This window comes from Channa argus, chromosome 5, assembly GCF_033026475.1.
Source record: "Channa argus isolate prfri chromosome 5, Channa argus male v1.0, whole genome shotgun sequence".
NCBI lineage: Eukaryota > Metazoa > Chordata > Actinopteri > Anabantiformes > Channidae > Channa > Channa argus.
The window spans coordinates 17,836,300-17,857,151 of NC_090201.1; the positions used below are offsets into that span (position 1 = coordinate 17,836,300).

General features: G+C 39.5%; 3 protein-coding genes across 4 annotated transcripts in view; 1 reads left to right on the forward strand and 2 right to left on the reverse strand.

The window, feature by feature from the left end:
* The window catches only part of megf6b (multiple EGF-like-domains 6b), a 46,311-nt gene extending 33,125 nt beyond the window's left edge, over positions 1–13,186 (reverse strand). Inside the window, exons 1-4 of one of the 2 annotated variants that reach the window (XM_067504967.1) lie at positions 11,955–13,186; positions 10,455–10,589; positions 9,362–9,471; positions 3,739–3,843 (exon numbers count right to left, since the gene is read on the reverse strand). In XM_067504967.1, coding sequence (XP_067361068.1) covers positions 3,739–3,843; positions 9,362–9,471; positions 10,455–10,589; positions 11,955–12,046 — 442 coding nt within the window. In that variant the 5' untranslated portion in view covers positions 12,047–13,186. The remainder of the gene's footprint in view (positions 1–3,738; positions 3,844–9,361; positions 9,472–10,454; positions 10,590–11,954) is intronic. The other variant, XM_067504968.1, reaches the window with a different exon arrangement.
* An 898-nt stretch (positions 13,187–14,084) lies between these two features.
* Positions 14,085–17,923, forward strand: akr7a3 (aldo-keto reductase family 7, member A3 (aflatoxin aldehyde reductase)). The gene is made up of 7 exons (XM_067504981.1): positions 14,085–14,549; positions 15,554–15,741; positions 15,860–15,964; positions 16,326–16,422; positions 16,710–16,809; positions 16,921–17,050; positions 17,692–17,923. Exons 1-7 carry the CDS (start codon positions 14,255–14,257, stop codon positions 17,851–17,853), a joined length of 1,077 nt encoding a protein of 358 aa, XP_067361082.1. The 5' UTR covers positions 14,085–14,254; the 3' UTR covers positions 17,854–17,923.
* A 146-nt stretch (positions 17,924–18,069) lies between these two features.
* Positions 18,070–20,363, reverse strand: mrto4 (MRT4 homolog, ribosome maturation factor). Its single transcript, XM_067504982.1, has 8 exons — positions 20,258–20,363; positions 19,634–19,692; positions 19,421–19,524; positions 19,125–19,206; positions 18,980–19,047; positions 18,751–18,902; positions 18,593–18,669; positions 18,070–18,495 (listed from the first exon to the last, which is right to left on the reverse strand). The coding sequence occupies exons 1-8, from the start codon at positions 20,283–20,285 to the stop codon at positions 18,352–18,354; spliced, it is 714 nt and encodes a 237-aa protein (XP_067361083.1). The 5' UTR covers positions 20,286–20,363; the 3' UTR covers positions 18,070–18,351.
* Positions 20,364–20,852: the final 489 nt, after the last annotated feature.

Below are 20,852 nucleotides of genomic sequence, written 5' to 3' on the forward strand. Positions count from 1 at the left end.
GTGTTCTCTCTTCTGCACCCAACATGAGACACAAATCGTATCAATGCTGCTCCTTCCTGTCAGGGTTCGATTAGCAGCAGTTACCTTGCTGTGCTAGCAGTGAGTCTAGCCATGGATGTTCCAGTCTGCTAGCCACAGACTGGGTCCACATGGTGGCTTAACCTTAGACCTTTCTGCTCTTTTGCAATAGTCAGTGAAGAAGGAGACAGGAAAAGTCACTGTTGTCACATAAATCAGCTTAATTAAGCTTTTAGGAGAAAACACCATATGTTTCCCTGTAAACATAAAAAAAAACACTTCCCATGCATAATAAACATGTAACACAGAAAAAACACATTTGCCAGCAGGAGAGATACACACATTACTTCAACAAGCACAGATCAGTTGCAGAACCCCCTCCATGACCAGTTTGAAGAGAGTTTACCATGTCTGCATGTGCAATATGAGAGGAGGAGTGACAAGAAGGCAGGTTATAACAGGCAAATGGACATGGTAATTTCATAGAAGGAAAGCTATTAGCGAAGGGATAGTGCAAAGTAACATCTGAAATCGCACTTGCAGGCTACACCATGCAAACTCATTCCCATCTTATGTAAATATGGAAACATGAAAATTCTAGATACACAGTAAAAAATGAAAACCAAAAAAGATGTGATCAAGTCAGACATAAACTGCTCTATACTGGCTAATCTGTTGAAATCTAACAAGCTAAATTTATCAATAATTGCATTGCTCCACCCCACACTCTTCATATGCAAAACAACGACCTATTATTACTGTTGTTACTGTACCTTTAAAGTGAGAGCAACATTTTTATGATTCAAATAGAATATTGGTCTGTAAATAGCACAGTAAATTAAATCTCTGCCCTTAACTGTGGTAAGGTTGGTTCATGTCCCACGCCACAAAACAATACAGTTTCACAGTAAAATAATGTGTATTTTATTCAAATTGTTTTTCATATTAACAAAATGACTCAGTTTCTAAAGATTTTAATGTCATATTTTCATGTCAGTTTCTAAATGTAATGTATTTTTGATAATAATACCATACCTTACATATATTTAGCAAACTATGATGCTTAATTTGACCCAGCCACACTCTTGGAGGTACAAACAGCTTTTCAGCCAGTAACAACTAATGTAGTTTGAAACAACCAAAAGCTTCAAAGTTAAGCTGGCTGAGAGAGCACGTCAGGGAGTCTGCTTTGAAGCAAAGATTACAGAATAATGATAGCTCCCATCAGCATTCATATTGAGTGATGTCTTGAACAAGCTGGCCCTCCTGGCACTGCAATGACCCCATACTCAGCCAAGATATGGGCTTATGGTTTAGAACTTAGAACACAGAATTAGCTCTTTCAGTGAGCTCACAGCTCTGATAGTGTTTAAACAAAGACTTAAACAGTGTCAAATAACTCTATAAGTATTAGTTATAAAGTAATCAGTTTTTCATTAACACTCATATGCAAGGCAGCCTTCAGATATTTTTCAAGGTTACTAAGGTTCCTAAGACAGTAACATTTTATGTTAAAAGCAGTGCATCTGCCTTTCTGTTTGTGTCTGTGGCTGAGACCAGATGTCAGCTGGTATGAAGACATCTGTCCTGCCAGAGGTCTAAAAGGCTTGGAAGCTGTTGATCCCAGAGGATACCACTTGTCTGCTGATGACAGGCTGGATACCGAGTACATGAGGCACCAAGTGACTAAATCCCAGTGAATATAGGCAAGACAGAGTTTGAAAATTCCTTCAGAGCAAAAACCAGACAAATCATCGCAGCATTAGCTGCACAAGTACCTACAGTTTCAGAAAATGATTGTTAGTTCTGTAAAAAGTCCAATTTACATTCAATATTATTAGTAATAGTAAATTAGTATTTGGACTTAAACTCTGGAATCTGTTTTCAAATATTAAATATGCTCTCTCCATAATTAAATACGCTCCATCAGGACTGTAAATGACTTTACAGTGACAAATCCAAAAGTCACCACATTTTGATTCAAATGTTGCTACACATCACCTCCCCTCAGGACAGTACAGTGAGATCAGTCATGTCAAATTCTGTAACCTTTAAATGTTCATATTGCATGACTTTGGGGGGGGACTACAAAATGACTACACACGCCAGCAACCAGTCCTAGCTTTGCCACAAAGTAAAAAAACAACAAGCATAGTAATTATTGTTGTGTACATTACTGACAAACAACAAAAACAGATGACAACTGAGACAACTGTTGAGAGTGGGGCACTAATTGGCTCCTTTGAACAACATAAACAAATGCCAATTACTATATACAAATGTGGACATACCACATCAAAAGTATTTCAAGGGGTTATCATCACACGCCATTCCAGTGGAATTCTGCAGAGAACAAGCTCAAGTGATTAAACGGTGGGTAAATGTTAGAGTGAAGTGATGTCTGCACTGCTATCCACTAGTACAGATCAGAGGCTGAAGGAAAGCAAAAATTATATGGACGGGAACACTAATTGGCCATTTTATTGGGGACAGCAACACTGACAAAGCACATACTGTATAATATAATGAGGCTAGTGGAAACAAAGCAACGGGCCAATATACACAATTCATAAGGCTGTATTCAATACTTTAAATGCTACCGTTTATTCAAAGAAAAAAGCAAAGTAGCTTGCATCTGTACTGGAAACACAACATATGTCAATGTAACTTTTATATTCATTATAGTAGCAGGATTTCCATTTCTAAAGCTAAAGGTGCAGGAAAGAGGTACTTTCACTTGATTTCTGATGTGTTTAAAAAAAAGGAAATAAAAACAGCACCTCTCTATACTAAGTATTAGAGCACAATTCTATTTTAAACAGCTACAAGTACAATTTTAGCACACAAGTTTAAACTGTCGAATCAATCTTTTCAAAAGGTCTCCATTAGAATTATCATGTCCTAAATATGTGGTACCCAATATACTTAAGCTGAGCTGGACAGGTAATTAAGGCAGGTTAGCTAAAACAGAGAAATCTGATCATATGGAGAAGTTTAAAGCATTGATCATAAGCCCTATTATACACAAGCAGAAAGTGAATATATTCTACTTGAGCAATCCTGACACGGGAGATGCTGGACAGTTTGCCTAAAAGTCAATCCTGACCACGTGACTTTCTGTCCAATAACCAGGATTTTCATATGTCCAAACATTTTGAACTTGTCTCATGCACCAAACTATATTGTACCTAGAGGATTTAATTGAGTTAGAGATGGATGATTCTAGTACAACATCAACACACACACAGGAATTTCCTGTCTGTGGCGTTATCAGAAAAACAACAGAATCCTCTACTGTGTAACTTCAACAGCTCAAATCCAACAATGGAGTCGCTGATAAAATACTTGAGCTACAGCTAAAGGGGCAAATTGCTGATGTAAGGAGATTCCTATACAATGAAAATAAACGACATTCACTTAGTCCAGTGAGGTGGTTTGGGGAGCTGACTGAACTAGATCAGGACTGCAGGCTCCGGCAATGCGCAAGAAAGGTGTTTTTAATTTCTTTTAAATGACAAGCTGCTATCAGTTTCAATCAATCTGAACAGTTTTCATGATTCCAGCTTTTACTGTGGCCATTTTCTTCACAGTGCTTCCATTGACAGTGAAGAAAAGTGGACATAGTTAAAGACAACAGCTTTACAGGGTGCTGGGTGACCATTTCAAAAAATGGTCCAATAGTAGAATTGACTATGACAAAGTACGGATGTTTTTACTCACCGTATTGGCAGCTGGGTCCATTGAACCCTGCAGGACAGTCACAAAGCTGGGTGGATCCCTCTCTGCATTGGCCCCCATTAAAGCACACACCGTAGCTGCACACCGCTGCATATCCGTGTGGACAGACAAGGTGGTAAGAGAAGAAAGACATAAATATCTGGCGAGTGGGGCAGGGACACCTGGCTGTTATTTATGAGATGTCAACATCTGCAGTTTCAAACACTGACCCTTTCTATCAAAGCTTTATCATCGGCTACTGACTAAAGAGGAAAGAAAATAATCTAGGCTCCATTTTCATAAAATTTGTGTATTGCAACAAGTGGCAGCTTGTATGACTTAAGAGGCATCTTTATAGCACAACTAGAGAATGTTACCTAAGAATGACCTGCACTGATTAAGGGAACTTTTAATCACTGTCTTCTGGGTGGGTCAGAAAGCAACAGGGCTACCTTTTGTAGCCAGTGGCACGGTGGTCATACAAGTCAAACTGCTCAGGCTTGTGAATTTCAAATAATCCAAGACAGTATTAACAGTTGAGAGCCACTGGGTGGATCACAACATGTGGATCCATCTCGGAGGTGCCCAGTCACATTCCATACACTGTCTGCTTAACCGATGAGTTATGAGGCCAATATCAAAGTGAAGTAAGACACAGCTGTTTAAGTCTGTTATTTGTGCTCTGCTTAGCAGAGTACAGTGTGTAGTGATGACAGGTCCTGAGGACTGATGTCTATTGCTGCTTCGATGCTCATCCAGACTGGCAACATGTCAACACTAGGACTGACGGTGGGGGGGTGGGGTCCAGCTAATCACAAGAGGAATTTAAATGCACAGTCATTCCTCATATAATGTTGGAGACCTTCTCTGTAAGCCAGTTTCAGTTTAACTTGCTCTAATCACATCTGAATGTTCAATAAAAATATTTCCAAGGAAATGCGCTTAGATAGTTCAGGGTGCGAAAAATTTAATGGGCTGGTTCAAGTGTATCTACAGTGTAGCTGCAACTGTATCATATCAGCCAAGTAGGAATAATTTATCCAGACAGCGAAGCTGGACATGAAGCAGTGATCTCTAATAATTCACAGTTGAGCCGGACTAATTTCATCAATGTTCGTCAGCAGATTCAAAGGGCTCCTTGGAGAATAGTGTTCAGTCTCAACATCCGCATGACATCTGGCTCCATCCACAAACACCTGCTGAACATTCAACACCATCCAGAGAGACGCATACACACATACACCCTTCTGCTGCCTCCCACACAACACTTTCAAATATCACAGACAAACTAAACACTATGACAATACATCACTATTCAGTCAGCTCTAAATGAGGACTTGTTCCACAAGATTCTGTGGCTACTACAACACACTGTAGTACTTCAACAGTTACAACATAATTCCTACTGTGATTATCCAATGTGAGGGAATTTGTGGAATGTGGTGAAAGCAATCCATGTGAAAAAGCAAAAGCATTATTCCATGGTCAGCTTTAATTGAACACAAAGAATTCCAACCAATCGCTTAAGCACAAATTTATCAGACATTCCTAAACTGTGGTTAAAACTACCGAACAAAATCAGCTAAACTGAATCACTAGCAACAAAGAAGAATGTCATGTGTCTCTTAGAGTCACTTAAGGGTAGTAAATGCCCCCTTCTGAGATTTGAGACATTTGTTTTTTTTGGCAGCTAACCAGGGCCCTAACACTACTTAATTTTCCATGAAATAATTCCTTAATGCGGCATGCAGCTGAGCATAACACTTACTACTTTGTTGCTGTGGATGCCTCAACTCTATCACAAAGACACCTTCCAAGAGGATTAGCAGAAATGGACAAAGCAGAGCTCAGCAACTCCCAGAAGAAACTGAAAGCCAGTGAACAGGTGTCACCTTTACAGTTTCTGAAGGAGATGACCAACCCTGTGTTGACTGGGCTCAATCGATCCGTTCAGCCTCCAGAGTGCAACTAAGAGGAGACCAAATTTGAAGTAACTGACATACACAAAGACCTGCAAAGAGCCAAAACACTGTTTAGAAGAAAGGTCTTTAAATGCAAGATAAATCTGGAACTTTTCCTTTATCCTATGATTATTTCATAACATACCATGTACATTCATTCACTTCCAAATAGGGGGTAAAATGCTGACATTTCTATCCAAGTGGATGTTGCTGTATCATGGAGCACACATTGCTTTTATGGGCAACAAGGTACAACAATGAATTTTCTTTCTCAGACTGGTTATTTGGATTAAAAATAGATTCCATTACTATTTTCTGAACAAAAACATAAGTGTTAGGAAGTATGAGCTTGTCGTGTCTGCTTAAAGTCAGGATTGAGCATCAGTTTGTACTTCAAGCAAGCTGGCCACCATGACTAATTTCTGCATCATGGTCACAATGTAGAAAGTCATCCCATGTAGTCATTGTGTTTGATGTGCAGATCTTGAACGTCATGTCATGTAAAACACCTCAATAATCACAATATTACAATCTGCTCTCATCGCATTCTTCCAGCTAGAAACGACGGTGTCACACAAACCTTAATTTGTGACGTAAACGTGAATCTTCATGGAGTTCTCCATTTGACAGCAGTTCCACAAACATCCAAATCATCTTTAAATACAGTACACTTCCTTCAACTGAAAGTTACTCAGTAGATCAGTATATTTGGCATTTAGACAGACCAAACAACCTAAATTACACCACATTATGTATAGTTGGTTGATTTCTGTATGTGTAATTGCCTGGGTCTGTCTGCTTAGCTATGCACAATGTTGGCCCCATGACCACTGGCATAGTTGCTGCTGTATACCATAACACACACACACACACACACACACACACACACACACACACACTTTAAAAGCCCACCCACAAATAGAGGGCCATTTCCTTCTTTCTCCAGCTACTGGGCCTATTTCACAGGCTACCATCACAAGCCTCGTCTAACCATAAAATGAGCCGAGTTCCTATTCAGAAGTTAACGAGGATGACAAACTGGAGGATCTATTGTCAAACAGCTCATTGTTGTCATCAATCAACATATATTCAGTTCCTCTCCCATCTAAAGCCATCCATCCTTTACCAGGCCGAAGGCTATTATCTGAGGTAAAAGAGTCAACTGGTTGACTGAGTGGTGCGCTCTAAATGTTTAAAGAGGAGGAAATCGCCATCACCAAGATAAGCTCTTCAACTTGAGGACAACCAGTTGGTCTTAGAGCCAAGAGGAACCTTTACAAAAACACAAAAGTCACTTCAGTTGCACTTGGGGGTCTGAAGGTTCAAACACAGGATCCTGTCTTCACAATTCAACTGACTACCTTTTGAGAACAAGAAGTCATTAAATGTATTGTCAAAAAGTTGAATAGATGTATTGGAAAATGTTGAATATTGGCTCTAATGAAAATAATCTCCATCAATCTTAATTACAAATGACTCTGAAAATCAGTAAAGTAAAAAATATCAACCATTTTCTGGTCTCCAGTAGTTTTACCTCAAACACCGGAAACCTGATTACATTTTTCTAAATCTATGCTTTTGTGTCAATGGAAAACTCAAATCTTCCTAATTAGATAATAGCAGCCTGAAAAGCTAAAAAAAAAAGGAAAATAAAAAAGGAAAACATGAGGAAGGGGTGAAAATATTAGAATAAAATGTGAAAAGAAACACACACACACACTGCAGTATTGTGGTAAATTATTTTTCCAAATGTGTTACTAATTACACTAAGCAAAGAATGCTGGAGAGCATCAACCATTAACTGGAATAAAGAATCTTATAAGATAGGTATATGGAGATGAAGAAAAACACAGGTGAACTAAAGTAAGGACAAATTATTTACGTTGCACCCACTTTGTGTGCTGTACCTACATGATTAGACCCCCAATTCTTCTTCTTTGGCTCACAATAAACATAGGTCATTAGCCTAATGACATTACACTGGCATTTTTTTTACAGCACAGAGAGAACAAAAGAGGGAAGGCGACAAGAGTCAAAGGAAAAAACTCAAGTGTCAGACTCTAAATCACACTCATCACAAAGCATTCTCATCTTTCCCTCATCTGGGGGTTCTCAGAGGATTTGCTAAAGCTGTACATTTTGGAAAGCAGATTATTCCTTTTGGATGTTGGATGTACTGTTGAAAACAGCTCCACTGATTGCATTGTGCTGACTGAGGTACAGTACAGATAGTAATGTGTAGAAGTGTGGGGGAGGGGGGTTGTGGTGTGAGCTTCCTTTTATCCTTGTTCAATGGCTCAGAAAGGGTGATTAGTTTGTCCCATCTCAAAGTGCTGCCACGTCTTTGGTTACGGAGATAAAAGCTCTGCCTCTTGTTGAAGAGAGCCGTCGTCACACGAAAAGGGAAACAAAATCCCCCCCAATCTACAAAAGTGAGGGGAAATACCGAGCAGTCCTGAGGAATGTCTAAGACATGTTCCTCTAAGAGAAGACCGTGTCATGCTGCCTTGTATAATTTAATACTGCAACCTTCTCCTTGGAAACAAAGAACTCTTTGAAGAAAGCAAAGATGCTATAATAAGACACAAATGGCAGGCACATCCAAAAGATCTTCACCCACTCTCCACTGCAGCCTTCTATCAGAAAGTAGGAGAGTAATGTGCCTGTCCTCTGAGTGTTTCCAGGCCGGGTCAAGGAAGTGGGAACTTTGTCAGTCTAACAGAAATGGACAAAGTGTTTACAGGAAGGCTTTGCCAAGTGTCTGCCTATGGAGCTTATGCGATCTTGATCGCCAACTGCAAAATCCCATCAAAGGAGGCTTCTTGGACTCTGTGGTGTGAAACCGAGCTTAGTCACTACGAGATGAGCTGCTAGCAGGCCCGGTTTGACCAGGACCACTACTTGTCCATACATGGAGCTGTGGATTGGAGTCACAATGGGGAGAATCATATTTGTTTATCTTTGTACATTTCTGCAAAGCAGGTCTCCCCACCAACAGCTGACGGGGATTGTTTTGGGCACCTTCCCTGTGATCGTCTGCAAATATCAATAACTGTCATGCACACCTCAGGATAGGAATAAGAACTCAATATAGCTGTGAATGAAATCTAAGATTGAAACATGGGGCCACAGCTAAAGGGGGAAAATTTGAAGCTGCAATGTTTACCTGAGCAAACATTAACCTTCAGAAAGACTATCATAAATTACAAGAGCACTACAGAGTCATGACCTCACTCATGTTGTGACTTTTTTTTTTTTAAACAAAGTGTAGAACAAGATACAACACAAATCCAATCTGAGAGCAAATGTCAACACTTAAGATTCTTTCCCAGCATACACAACTAAACCTTGTGGGACACACAAGTGCTGCAGACATGGCACTGAGTGACAACATCTGCTGAGGAGTCTGAATGGGCACCTCTTGACCCCGTTTGGCCCCTTTTTTTGAAAAACCTCTCATTCAGAGCTCTGTCCCAATGGAGAGGTGACGTTTGAAGCCTACATCTTCCTGCTGAGTCAGACAAAGCCATATTGCCTCACAGTAAATTATCTTGCCTTGATATTTTGTGAGTTCTGAACAAAGAGATCAATACATTTTAAAATTTGTTTTTATAAAAAACAAAACAAAAATAAAAAAAACAATGCCAGTAAATGTGAATACTTACGATACAGACATCCTGCTTCTCCATTAAGTTGAGACCATCCAGGACAACACTTGTACACAGTATGATAATCCTGTCTGTACACTTGTCTGTATGCTGTGTAGTATGCTGTCCTGTTAATTTAACAAACATTTTTAAAAATACTTTTAATCCAACATGTTAAAAATGTAAAATATAATAAAAATCTGAAACTAAGAACGAATTATAAGAACTGTCAACATGCAAGAGTTTTTCTGGTAGTTAACTGTGAAATAGTAGCATACATATTCAATACAATTACACAATTAAACATAAGTTTATGCACTTGTACCTTATGCACTTCGATACATGCGCATAATGTTCTGCACATATTCCTAATGTTTATTGCTGTTGAGTATCAATATAATATGATTACACAACTCTTACAAAAATGAAGATAACCTAATGTTCAGAAAACATTTTTCTAGACATTTAAGGCACCATTTTAGTGTGCGACTGGCAGACTTCAGAGAACATTACCCATCCCTCTACTTTTAGGACCCCACTCATTGCCCTAGTCATTACACCATGGAAACACACTTTGTTTGCGCTGAGTAATTGTGGTCTAGGCTGCCTTCAAAGCTGCCTTCAACTTTGTAACATGGTTAAATAATGGTGAGAAAGCAAGCATGATCAGCACAGTGAGAAACTCCCAAAATTGACTCAGAGATAGGCTAAGACATTCTTCAAAGGAATGTTGGCAGCAGAGACTGTGTGTTAAGTAGATAGTAACCCTGGTGAAGAGGGGCTACACCTTACACTTAACTGTATGAGAGGTTCAAAACTGTGATTACAGAACAAGAGTGAGAAAGATGAAGAGGAAAGAGGAGATCAGGGATTAAGATCACACCCTGTTAGATACTATTTGGAAATGGAGTTAAATGAATGCTCATGAAAAAAAAAAAAACATTTGCATGATTTAGAAACTTCAAAACCCATCATTAATGATTTGCTGTAGCCAGGGCTTAATCATCAAAGCACCAGAATCCCTGCAGGTAAATTTGAGAGTGTTTGTATGAGAACAGTACTACGGGAGGTTTTGGCTATGAAAGGGAGGAGCATGATGTTTGTTACTCACCTTCGCTCATATCCCATGCACCATGGCTGTCCCGCACAGCCTTGCTTCCACACTTTAACCATGCGTGTGAATGCCTGCACACACGGCTGCCTCTGGGCAACTAGTTTCACCTCCCTCTCCACACACACATTGGGCCTGGAACAAATACAGTGGCAAAATACTTAATGTCAAACTGTTGGCCAGTATTTTACAAATGTACAGATGTGAGTGAAGCAATGTATGCAATGTAATTACTAGATAGATGGACATGAATTGCATAAGGCACTTTCTAGTGGTCAACAAGATATCTGTGTTGAGGTGTGAATCTGCTTATACATCAAGTTTTGGCATTTTATTTTTTTTAATACTTTAAGGAATACCTAATGCATCTCCTTTCAGAAGGCTGAGCTACAAAGAACAGGATTACTGTGGTAGTTCATTTTATTTATGAGAAATGTGGTACCAAAAACTATTTTAAGGGTGGCATGTGGGGAGCTGCTTTATTTTAAACATTCCACTCAAAGCAAACAAAAGTAAAAATCATAACCAGACATCAAAAACTTTTAGATGCAAGCCAGGTTTGTCAGGAAATGTAAAAAAAACATTCTAGTAAAATAATGATTTGTCATGAGACTTTTTTAATGCCGGATGCCCTTTCTGCTGAAACCCTCCAATTTTTTTCCGAGCTCGGACCGGCGAGAGGGTCACCCTTGGTGGCTGGGCAGAGCCAAACTTGGTCCAGTGGGATTCGAACCCGTGGCCTGCTGCATTCCAATCTAATGCGCTACCACTGATCCACCAGACCCCCCTTCATTGTTGAAGTTTCCATACCCCTTGACAATTTAAAAACTGACAATTACCTCTGATAAAAGAACATATCAGCTTGTATCAGCTGAATGTAAAATGAGTGTTCAACGAAATAAACAAATCTATTTAACTTTGCAATATCAGACTAAGGGAAAGCGAAGTTATCACAGTGAGTGCAAAATAAGTTAACATTAGTTGCATGTACCTGATGAACTCTTCTCACACAAGTCAAACTTTATAATGTTGGGGTTTAAAATACCTGTTAAACTGACCAGCTCCTCACTTTAAGGGGCTTAAATACGAACAGCTTCTGACATCCGGGAATGCAGTACCATCCACGAGGAGCTAATATGTAATTTTGTAAATTACAGTGATACCATTGCAATGAAGGTGCCAATAAAGACCATGATTAAAGTGCAAAACATTAAATTGACTCCCAGCATAAAAAAACCAAAACAGATCTGTCATGTAGCAACTTTGTGATAGCTTTGAAAACAAGAGGTAAACACTTCACGAGACTCCTGCTTCTGCCTCATCTGCCACAGGTTTATGCATATACAGGTGAACCAGCAGCTGAATAGTTCTCAGACTACAATTAAAGTGTGAGGCTGTGGGATTAAGAGAAAACATCATCCCTAAAAAGACAGTTGTAATAAGCAATCAAATGAAGGTGGTAATAAACATAGTAACCAAACATAGTAAACGGGTACTCACATATAGGGCTGGAGATTGTTGTTGCTGTCATAACGCAGCGCATGAGCTCCTATAATTAATATTAGGAAAAAAGGAAAAATAACACTACTCATCTTCCTCGTCTTGATTTAGACTAAAGTTTTTGTAAACTATTCGCGAACTTATTCATGAGTATAACGCCATTACCTAACAAAAGTGATTAAAAAATTAAAAAGAATCGAATGGTCAATTTAAGGTGACTCGTAAAGAAACCGTGGATTGGAAAAGACCAACGCTACCCAAAAATGATAAAGCCATCACATGCAGTGTTGTTTCCTCGCTCCCGGCCGGTGGGAGACACTGACTGAAAACTGCAGCTCACCTTCGTCGCTGCGGATGTTGGACTTGGGGGGGGAAGACCTCGTGGAGGCTGAGCGCTTTCTGCCCCCGTCCATTGACTTGGTAATGGTGGCATTCGTTTAGGGGGAGGAGAACGCTAAGAGGGCAATCTGTTATTTAAGGCTTCAGCAGCTCCTGAAATACACCCAATACATCCTGTAGTCGTAACCGCGCAGTAAAATTACAATATAAAAATAACGTTTTTCTTACGTCAAGTTTCCAGGGACCTTTAAAAGTCAAACCTTTATTTTATTTTATTTTTAATCCTACCTTACTTTGGTGCGCTATCGTTTGTTACGGCGGTGAAGTTTCTACAGACCTTTTACATTATTTTTTCCACCCCAACAATGCGGTGTTCATTTGTTTTGTGGTATTATTTCTCCTGTAGAGCAACAGAAGATGTTTAGAGTTGAGGAAGGAGATAGTGGTCACTGTGCAGGGGCAAAGGGTCATGGGGTCCGCCGCCAGAACCGACTACTGCTGCTCACTAAACCGAGCTTTCATTGCATACAGGTGTGTGCATGACCCCCCCCAAAGACTCTTGGGTCGCCCTTGTCCCTGCAACCAACCGAAAAACACATGATATTCTGTTTTAACCAGATGAGGTTCTCAGACATAGAGCTCCTGCAAGATGCTGCGGTATGCAAGTGGGGGTATGCAACCAACTTCTACAGCAACCACCTAAAACAGAGTTAGTGATTAAATTTGTTTGGGGGTTTTTTCCTCAGTAAATTTATGCACCCTGTACACCATGGCGTCTGGAAACCTGCTCTGTGGACCCTAAATTGGCCCCACATCCTCTGCATATTGAAGTACTTCCCCACACACACAGCACGTGGTACCTCCATGCAGGAGGCAGGTAGGACTATGGAGATTACCTTCTTGCTGACTCTGACCGAATACATCAAGAAGAAAAATACATGAACTAAATAAGGACTTATAACACGTGATCCTTCCATAACACAATATGGTGCAAATTGCCAAACACATTATTTTAATTCACATTGTACATTTACTGGTCCTTCGCATTAGAGCCCACGGGGCTTTTGCACACTTTGCATCAGCCATATGCTTTGTAACAAAGTCTGGGTTCCTCAAACAGCTGCTGCAATCAGCACAACTCCCAATATGTCAGCAGATTATGTTAACAATGAATCTTCACTAAATGGCGATTAATCAGAAACCAACGAAATGGCATCATTGTCAAATTTTTCAAAAACATAGTTTGGTATGTTTTCATAACATCCATAAAAACAATATTCAAGTTCATGATTTGTTTTGCCCCAGATCTAGTCTATCAACCTAAACAAAAACATGAAAATGAAGGTATTTTGCCAAAGTCATCTTGCGTAGTTAAACGTTCACAGCTTTGGAACGTGAAACCTTCAGATTTACAATCACAATTAAGCAGCCAAAACAATGGCTGCCACAACAGTGACGTGAACATTTACACCTACGATTGTCTCTGTGACAATAGCCTGTAATGTTATTTCACATATACTGTTTGCCCCGGGGGCAAATTGCATATTAGCAGATAACAAACATCTCACATACACGCGTCTGTCACCTGGACTACATTGCCCGAGCTCATTGCCAGAGGAAGGAGAATCCGGTGAGACCATCATTGTTTAATGGGTGGTGATTTGCTGACACCTAGCGGTTTAAAATTAATTTTACACAGTGCACCAGGTGTGACAAGTGCCCTACATATGACGCTACGAAAAAAAAAAAAAAATCAATATTAACGTTCACGTCTGAAACAGGAAGCCGTCACAGAAAGCGAACTTTGTACTGGGTCAGATGAAGTGAAGCAAACAGATAAGACAAACAGCCAAGTAGGGTTACAGTGCGTGTTTCGCTTTAACGCGGTAAAGTAACTTTACGACGCTCCCCTACAACACGACCTTTGCCCTCCGTCGAATCCGTCGCTGCTGTACAGTAGCATGCAGCGGATTTTAAACACACTGAGACGGTGCACACTCCTGCAGAGTCCGATTAACGTGAAAGTCGTGCTCATACATTCACCGCGGCTCGTGGTCTGTCGAAACATGTCCCAGGGTCAACGGCCAGTTTCCTTGCTGGGAACTATGGCGTTCGGTGGTCGCGCCGACGCCGAGCAGAGCTTGGAGATGGTGAAGGCTTTCCTAGACAGGGGGCACAACCAGCTGGACACAGCCTTGATGTACACAGATGGGAAGTCAGAAGCGATCATAGGGGGGATGAATCTCCCTAAAACAGGTATATCTGAAGCTTCCATACAGCTGATGACCAGGAAGCCAAACCTGTAACAGCTAAGTGATCTGTCCAACCAAGTTGCCGCTCATTAGTAAATGTACCTGCAGGTTGGCGGTTGGCACCAACATGGAATTATGGGAAATGATCAGAAATGACCAAACCCTCCTTCTCTCCCATGCCTAACATTACACGTAGGTTTTTATTAACTTTTCCATTGATAAGCTCATGGATGGGTTTAACGTCCTACAGGAACTCAGGGCAGTCGCTTGTCACCGGGCCCCAGTTGACTCCCAGTACACAAGATGGGTTTATTTTCAACCAGAAAGTAACTCAGCAATCTTCATAACTTGTTAAAGTAGCATCACCGCACGCCAACCAAATGAACTGAATATTCAATGCCCAGCTCACAAATATTGGATTTTTAGACACAGTAGGGGGTCTTGCATAAACAGCGTACTAAATGGTACGTGGCTATGTGGACAGTACACATTTATAAGCAATATATTTGGGTGTAGTTCCCCCTTTGCAGATATTTAAATTACTGTAACAAACATTTGCAAAAAAATAAAAATAATACTATTATCTTAAATCTGAATATTTGTCTGTCTTTCAAATGTAGTTTAACTGAGCTACAGTACATTGGCCAAGCTGATCTAAAAGTGTGTTCAGTATGCTTCTCTTGTGAAGGTAACTTATGTGCCTTTAGTGTGCAAGGCTGGATAATGAAAATGGAGCCCCGATCATCACTAACATAATTGAGTGTAAGTGTGAAAGTGAGTCTTCATAAGCCTCTTTGTGTTGGTGACCTGTCCAGGATGTCGCCCGACTCCCTCCCAATGACAGCTGAGCCAGGCTCCAGCCCCCTGCAACCCTGAACAGGATAACTGCTAAAAATAATGGATAGATGGATGGATGGATTTGTGTTTGCAAAAAATCAAATGCACAGTTCTATTTGCTGCGCCGAATGTTCAGTTTGTCTTACTTTAAATTTGTGTTTTGTGTGACAGTGAGCATTGCTACCAAGGCTAACCCCTGGAATGGCAAAACTCTGAATCCACAGAGTGTCCGTTCACAGCTGGAAACGTCCCTTCAGAGGCTAAAGACTGATTGTGTGGACCTTTTTTACCTCCATGCCCCTGACCACCAAACGCCCATCCAAGAAACTCTCAGGGCCTGCAATGAACTCCATAAAGAGGTTAACAGATCAGAGACTTTGTTTTCTATCAGTTAAAATATTTTTGCAGTTTAGAGAGTTTAAACTCAGTTGATAATACTGTGGCTGTCATGATTTAATGTTTAAATACGATATTCAGGGGAAATTCAAAGAGTTTGGATTGTCAAACTATGCATCATGGGAAGTGGCTGAAATTGTGTCCAACTGCAGACACAACAACTGGATTGTTCCTACTGTTTATCAGGTATTGTGGCTCATTTTGTAACTATTTTGTGGTTTCATTTAATATCGATCATCTGGGGTTAAAATGCTGCTCAGCACATGTCCATGCTGCAACCCTCCAAATGAGTAGCTATGGTTTTAAACATATATTCAATTCACGCTTACTTGCTCAAAGCTGGGTGGAAATTCAAACCTTTTGTACAACTGCCTCTGCAGGATTGCTGTAGGAGTAGCATCAACCAAAGAGAAACCCCAATACTGCTTCCAACTCACTTAAATGTGTCCTTGATCTAAATTTCTGGCTCTTTGTTAAGCACAATTTGATTTGATCTCTTTAAAAAATCTCTACACCCTCTAAATTAGACTTTTACAACCTTTCACAGGGAATGTACAATGCCACTACAAGACAAGTTGAGACAGAGCTGCTGCCGTGTCTGAGATACTATGGAATGAGATTCTATGCATACAATCCTCTAGCAGGTATTATCTGCCTTCTGTGTCACATCTTGCAGTTCCCATTTACCAAAATGTAGCGCACACATCCATATCCTACTGTTAATGAATTGTAATCACTTTTGATATAGTTCAATCCTCAAAATTAAAACCTGCCTTAAATAAAGCCCTCTAGAGCTCATAATTAGAGTGTGGACCCTTAGTCTTGTTTTAAAATTATTTAAAACATCTCAATGTGGCATCAAAATCATTTAACTGAGTGCCAGCATTGAGTACTTAAGTACATATATTCTTACATTACCACTCATTAACAGGTGGCCTTCTTACCGGGAAGTATCATTATGAAGACAAAGATGGTTCCCAACCCGAAGGACGATTCTTTGGCAACAACTGGGCTGCGACATACAGGGACAGGTAAAGGAGCTTTTTCTTTTGTGGTTTTGCAATAGTTTTTATGATCTTGCATCCTATCTGCAGAGTTTATAAAGTACCTAAAGTAACTTTGACTATGCTTTTGTTTGTAAGATACTGGAACCAAAGTCATTTCCAGGCTATAAATGTGGTCCTAAAGGCCTTGGAGACTGTGTATGGCTCAGAAAAACCACACCTGACTTCAGCTGCTATGCGTTGGATGTACCACCATTCCCAACTTAAGGTACCTACTGTGCATACAGTGACAAGTTAACAATGTGTATTACTACTGGTTTATGGTACATAAGAATATTAGAAATATTAACTTTTAGGGAAAAGGTAAGTTCAACAGCTTACTTTGGGAAAAATCTGTATTTTTTTTAATATACAAAGACAACTGCCGAGATTGTCTTTGCTACACTTACAACATACAGTATACGTCAGCATTGTGGCGATAGTCTTGGTCAAGCACTTTGCATTTTAAATGACTAAAATTATTTAATACTTTATATATTGCCCTGGATAACTGTTTATTTTCTTACTTTAATTTAAAGCCCTAACTTTTAAATTTCATTTAACTCGTGCCAAAAATCTGCATCCCAACCCTTTGCTTTACCACTGAGCTACCAGGCCCTCCTACCAATATAATTCTAAGATTAGTTCTCTAGGGATAAAAATTTTGCATCATATGGGTATGTTTAACCATCCCACATTTATAGTATTTATTATCAAATATGTCAGTTGATGGCCAGTTAAAGATTTGTAGCTCATGGGACTTGTGCATATTGACCTTGTTGTGTATCTAAAGTTACAGATTCAAAACTGGACAATGTTATTATAATAATAAACATTTTTCTAATTAATGCTACATCATCTGCATTTCAGGGTGATCTTGGGGATGGAGTTATTATTGGCATGTCAAACATGGCACAACTTCAGCAGAACTTGGTGGCCGCAGAAGAGGGTCCTCTTGATGAGAAAGTTGTTGCTGCTTTCAATGAAGCCTGGAACCTTGTAGCCCATGAGTGTCCAAACTACTTTCGATGAGATTTTTTTTAAACTACAGAGCCAAAATCTTACAATGTCCCCTCATATCAGTCACATTTGAGAATATATCTCCTAAAGCCTATTCCCCTAACCTTTATCCTGAAATCACATTTGAAATTATGCATTTTGCATTTAGGCAGATCAATTGACCTATGTGTTAATGTAAACAACACTTAAATCTTACTGTATAAATGTAAAAATAAAAACATACAACACTGCAAGAGAAAAAATGTTCATATGAACTTTTACATTAAAAATGAAACAATTCTCTACATAAAATGTTTTTTTTTACACAGACAATGCATCAGTTGTGTTGTTAGGTTTGTTTAACACATAAAAGGGCATGTGCAAGTGCTTAGGCACTAGAGTTTACTGAACAATTCAGTCCAAAGGTGCAGCACAGGCCATTACAATGAAGGATTTCAAGATTAATATCCATCTGGTGTTGAAGACTGGAACAAAAACATATTTATACAAGCTTTTGCCCTTGCAGTGGTTTCATTCTGCATCGTCATCTTCCTCATCCTCAGTATCCTGCATAGACTCTTCCTCACCAGCAAAGTTCTCGAACTCGCTTGTTTCTGAGTTCCACATACATTTGATCTGCACCTTGAATTCTGCCATCTCAATACTAAAGAGTTTCTGTAGACAAAAAGGAGCCAATTTAAACAACCGGTCACCTTCAACACAGTACTTTTGTCAGTCCAAATGTCCTGAAATTAAATGTTCAGGAACTCACCAGAATACGAGCCTGCTCAGGAGTTAGCAAGTCTCCCTCTTTACAGACTTGATGGTCCTTCAGCAGTGTTACCACTCCTAGAAAAAACAGGAAAAATGCCAGTTACATCCAAATGTCTGGGTTTTTTTTTCTTCTTCATTCAAATACTTTATTCTTGCCTTTCTTGAGAGCAGTGGGTAGTCCCAATTGCCTCAATTGTGGCTCCATTGAATGAGTAAACTGTTCCAGGGGTCCCTCATCCAGAGTTATATCCATCTGTGCTTTGTTGCCCGATCGTGCATAATCCATGTCCTTGAAATGACTGAAATACCTATGCAGAACATTAATCTCAAAAATGTATATGCACCATATCTGCAATCATGGTCTGTGAAATGAAGCCTTACTTACTCTTGTACCTCCTCCTTTGTTTTGTTTGTGAATAGTACACCCACTTCTCCCCGTAGGTATTTGCTGACCTGCAAGAATTCAAATATAAGCAATGCAATATTAGGGATATCATGTTATTTTCTAGCTTGACTCCACTCTTGCCTACCTTGTGTAAATTATCTTTGTATTCGTCCGTTTCTCCTTTACCCAAGGCAACCACCATGACTTTATTTTTGCCAAAGAAGAATCTGTGGAACAGAGAAGAGTTTTCTTGTGATAGCTATTGAAGTTTTTATATTTATGAAAGTTATCAGCCAGTTTTTTTTAAAGCTATTAAAACAAGCTGATACAAATTTGCTATCTTAAAAATAACTTTGATTTGACTTAAAATACTCATACGAGTGCCCTATTAAATTAAATGAAATCTGCAAATGGTCACTGTAATGCCTCAGGTACCATTACCTGCTGTGTTTCCATGCTGTCCTGATGTCTTTCAGCTTGTTATTCCTCATGTTGGCCACAGAGAATATGAACAAGTTTCTGTAGGTGTCCACACATTTCCTTAACTAAAAAACAAAGAAATTTTGTAGTTAAAACTTTTCCACACCTTTGACTAAAACCGGTTAGCAGGGCATAAACTATAGCTGGCATAAAACCACAACATGAAATACTCACCTCCTCGATTAATTTTTGTTTTGACTCCAGCCCTTTCTTGACTGTTTTCGTTAGCGAAACTAGAAAAAAAGATCACATAAAAACAAGTCCATCGATTACCGTTATAAGCTTAATTTCTATCTCAGCAGTTGCACTTACAGCAGCCTTGTGCTCATTTAACTCGTGTCAAATCCGACACCTAAAGGTAAATAATATCACAAGAGGAACTAAAATGCAATGTTGAGTTGGGTTAATATCCATTCGTTGTAAAAATGTGCCGGACACTGCACTTAAAGACATAAAGCTGGAATCTCAGATTTCTAAAACCCTTGTTTAATTTGAATTATCCGCACATAAACAGAGTACGGTTAGCTTTAAAAATCCTACATTGACACAGATCCATTCTAACACGCATTAGAACAGGTCTAAATAAAAAACACCTTACACCTAGATTTTGTGCTGCAAATCAGAATAGTTGAGCGTCGCAATAGGTTCCATCAGAAAGAGAAGCTAACAATAGCTTATTCCCTCAAATTCGCTAATTTTCAGTAGTTGCAGTAAAAGTTACATAAAGGCAACATGTTTACATGATTTACAGCTCAATCTCTTTATAAATAACACATTTCGAACTTCAATTTGCCTTACTTTTCTTGTCCCTCTTTGACTTTGGCATGGTCTCGTCTCACGATGGCAGCGCAACAGGCGCACATGTGAAGTGAAAGGACCCCAAATGTTTCTGTTTTAGCGAGGCTGACCGTGTGGTGCCTGACGAAAATCGATGCTTGTCCAATTGTGCTGCTTCTGTTCTTAAATAAATATTTACCTCAACTGAGTTATCTAAACAACTTATACATTGGGCTAAACCTTCCCAAAAGGTTTTTCTAGTGAAGCTGATGCTCTACCTGATACTTAGGATAAAACAATCTAAATAGATTGATTAACAATATCGGACATTATGTGGCAAATTAAGTGGATGCATTAATTTAGTTTCCAGCAACTGTTCTGCAGTTCACACCCATAGCTTTCCAGCCAAAGGTTTCACCTCATGAAGCCTCATTTAAAAGCTCATTTTAGACTACTCCCATCTAGTGGGCAAATGTGGTACTGCAAACAGACCCCTACATCACAAGTTCCAAGCTGCACGCGGAGGTTGTCATTCATAACTGTAGTAACAGTGATTGTGTACGAATTAACCCACTAGGGGGGCAGTGAGACGTGCACTGCACTACAGTGCAAAGTT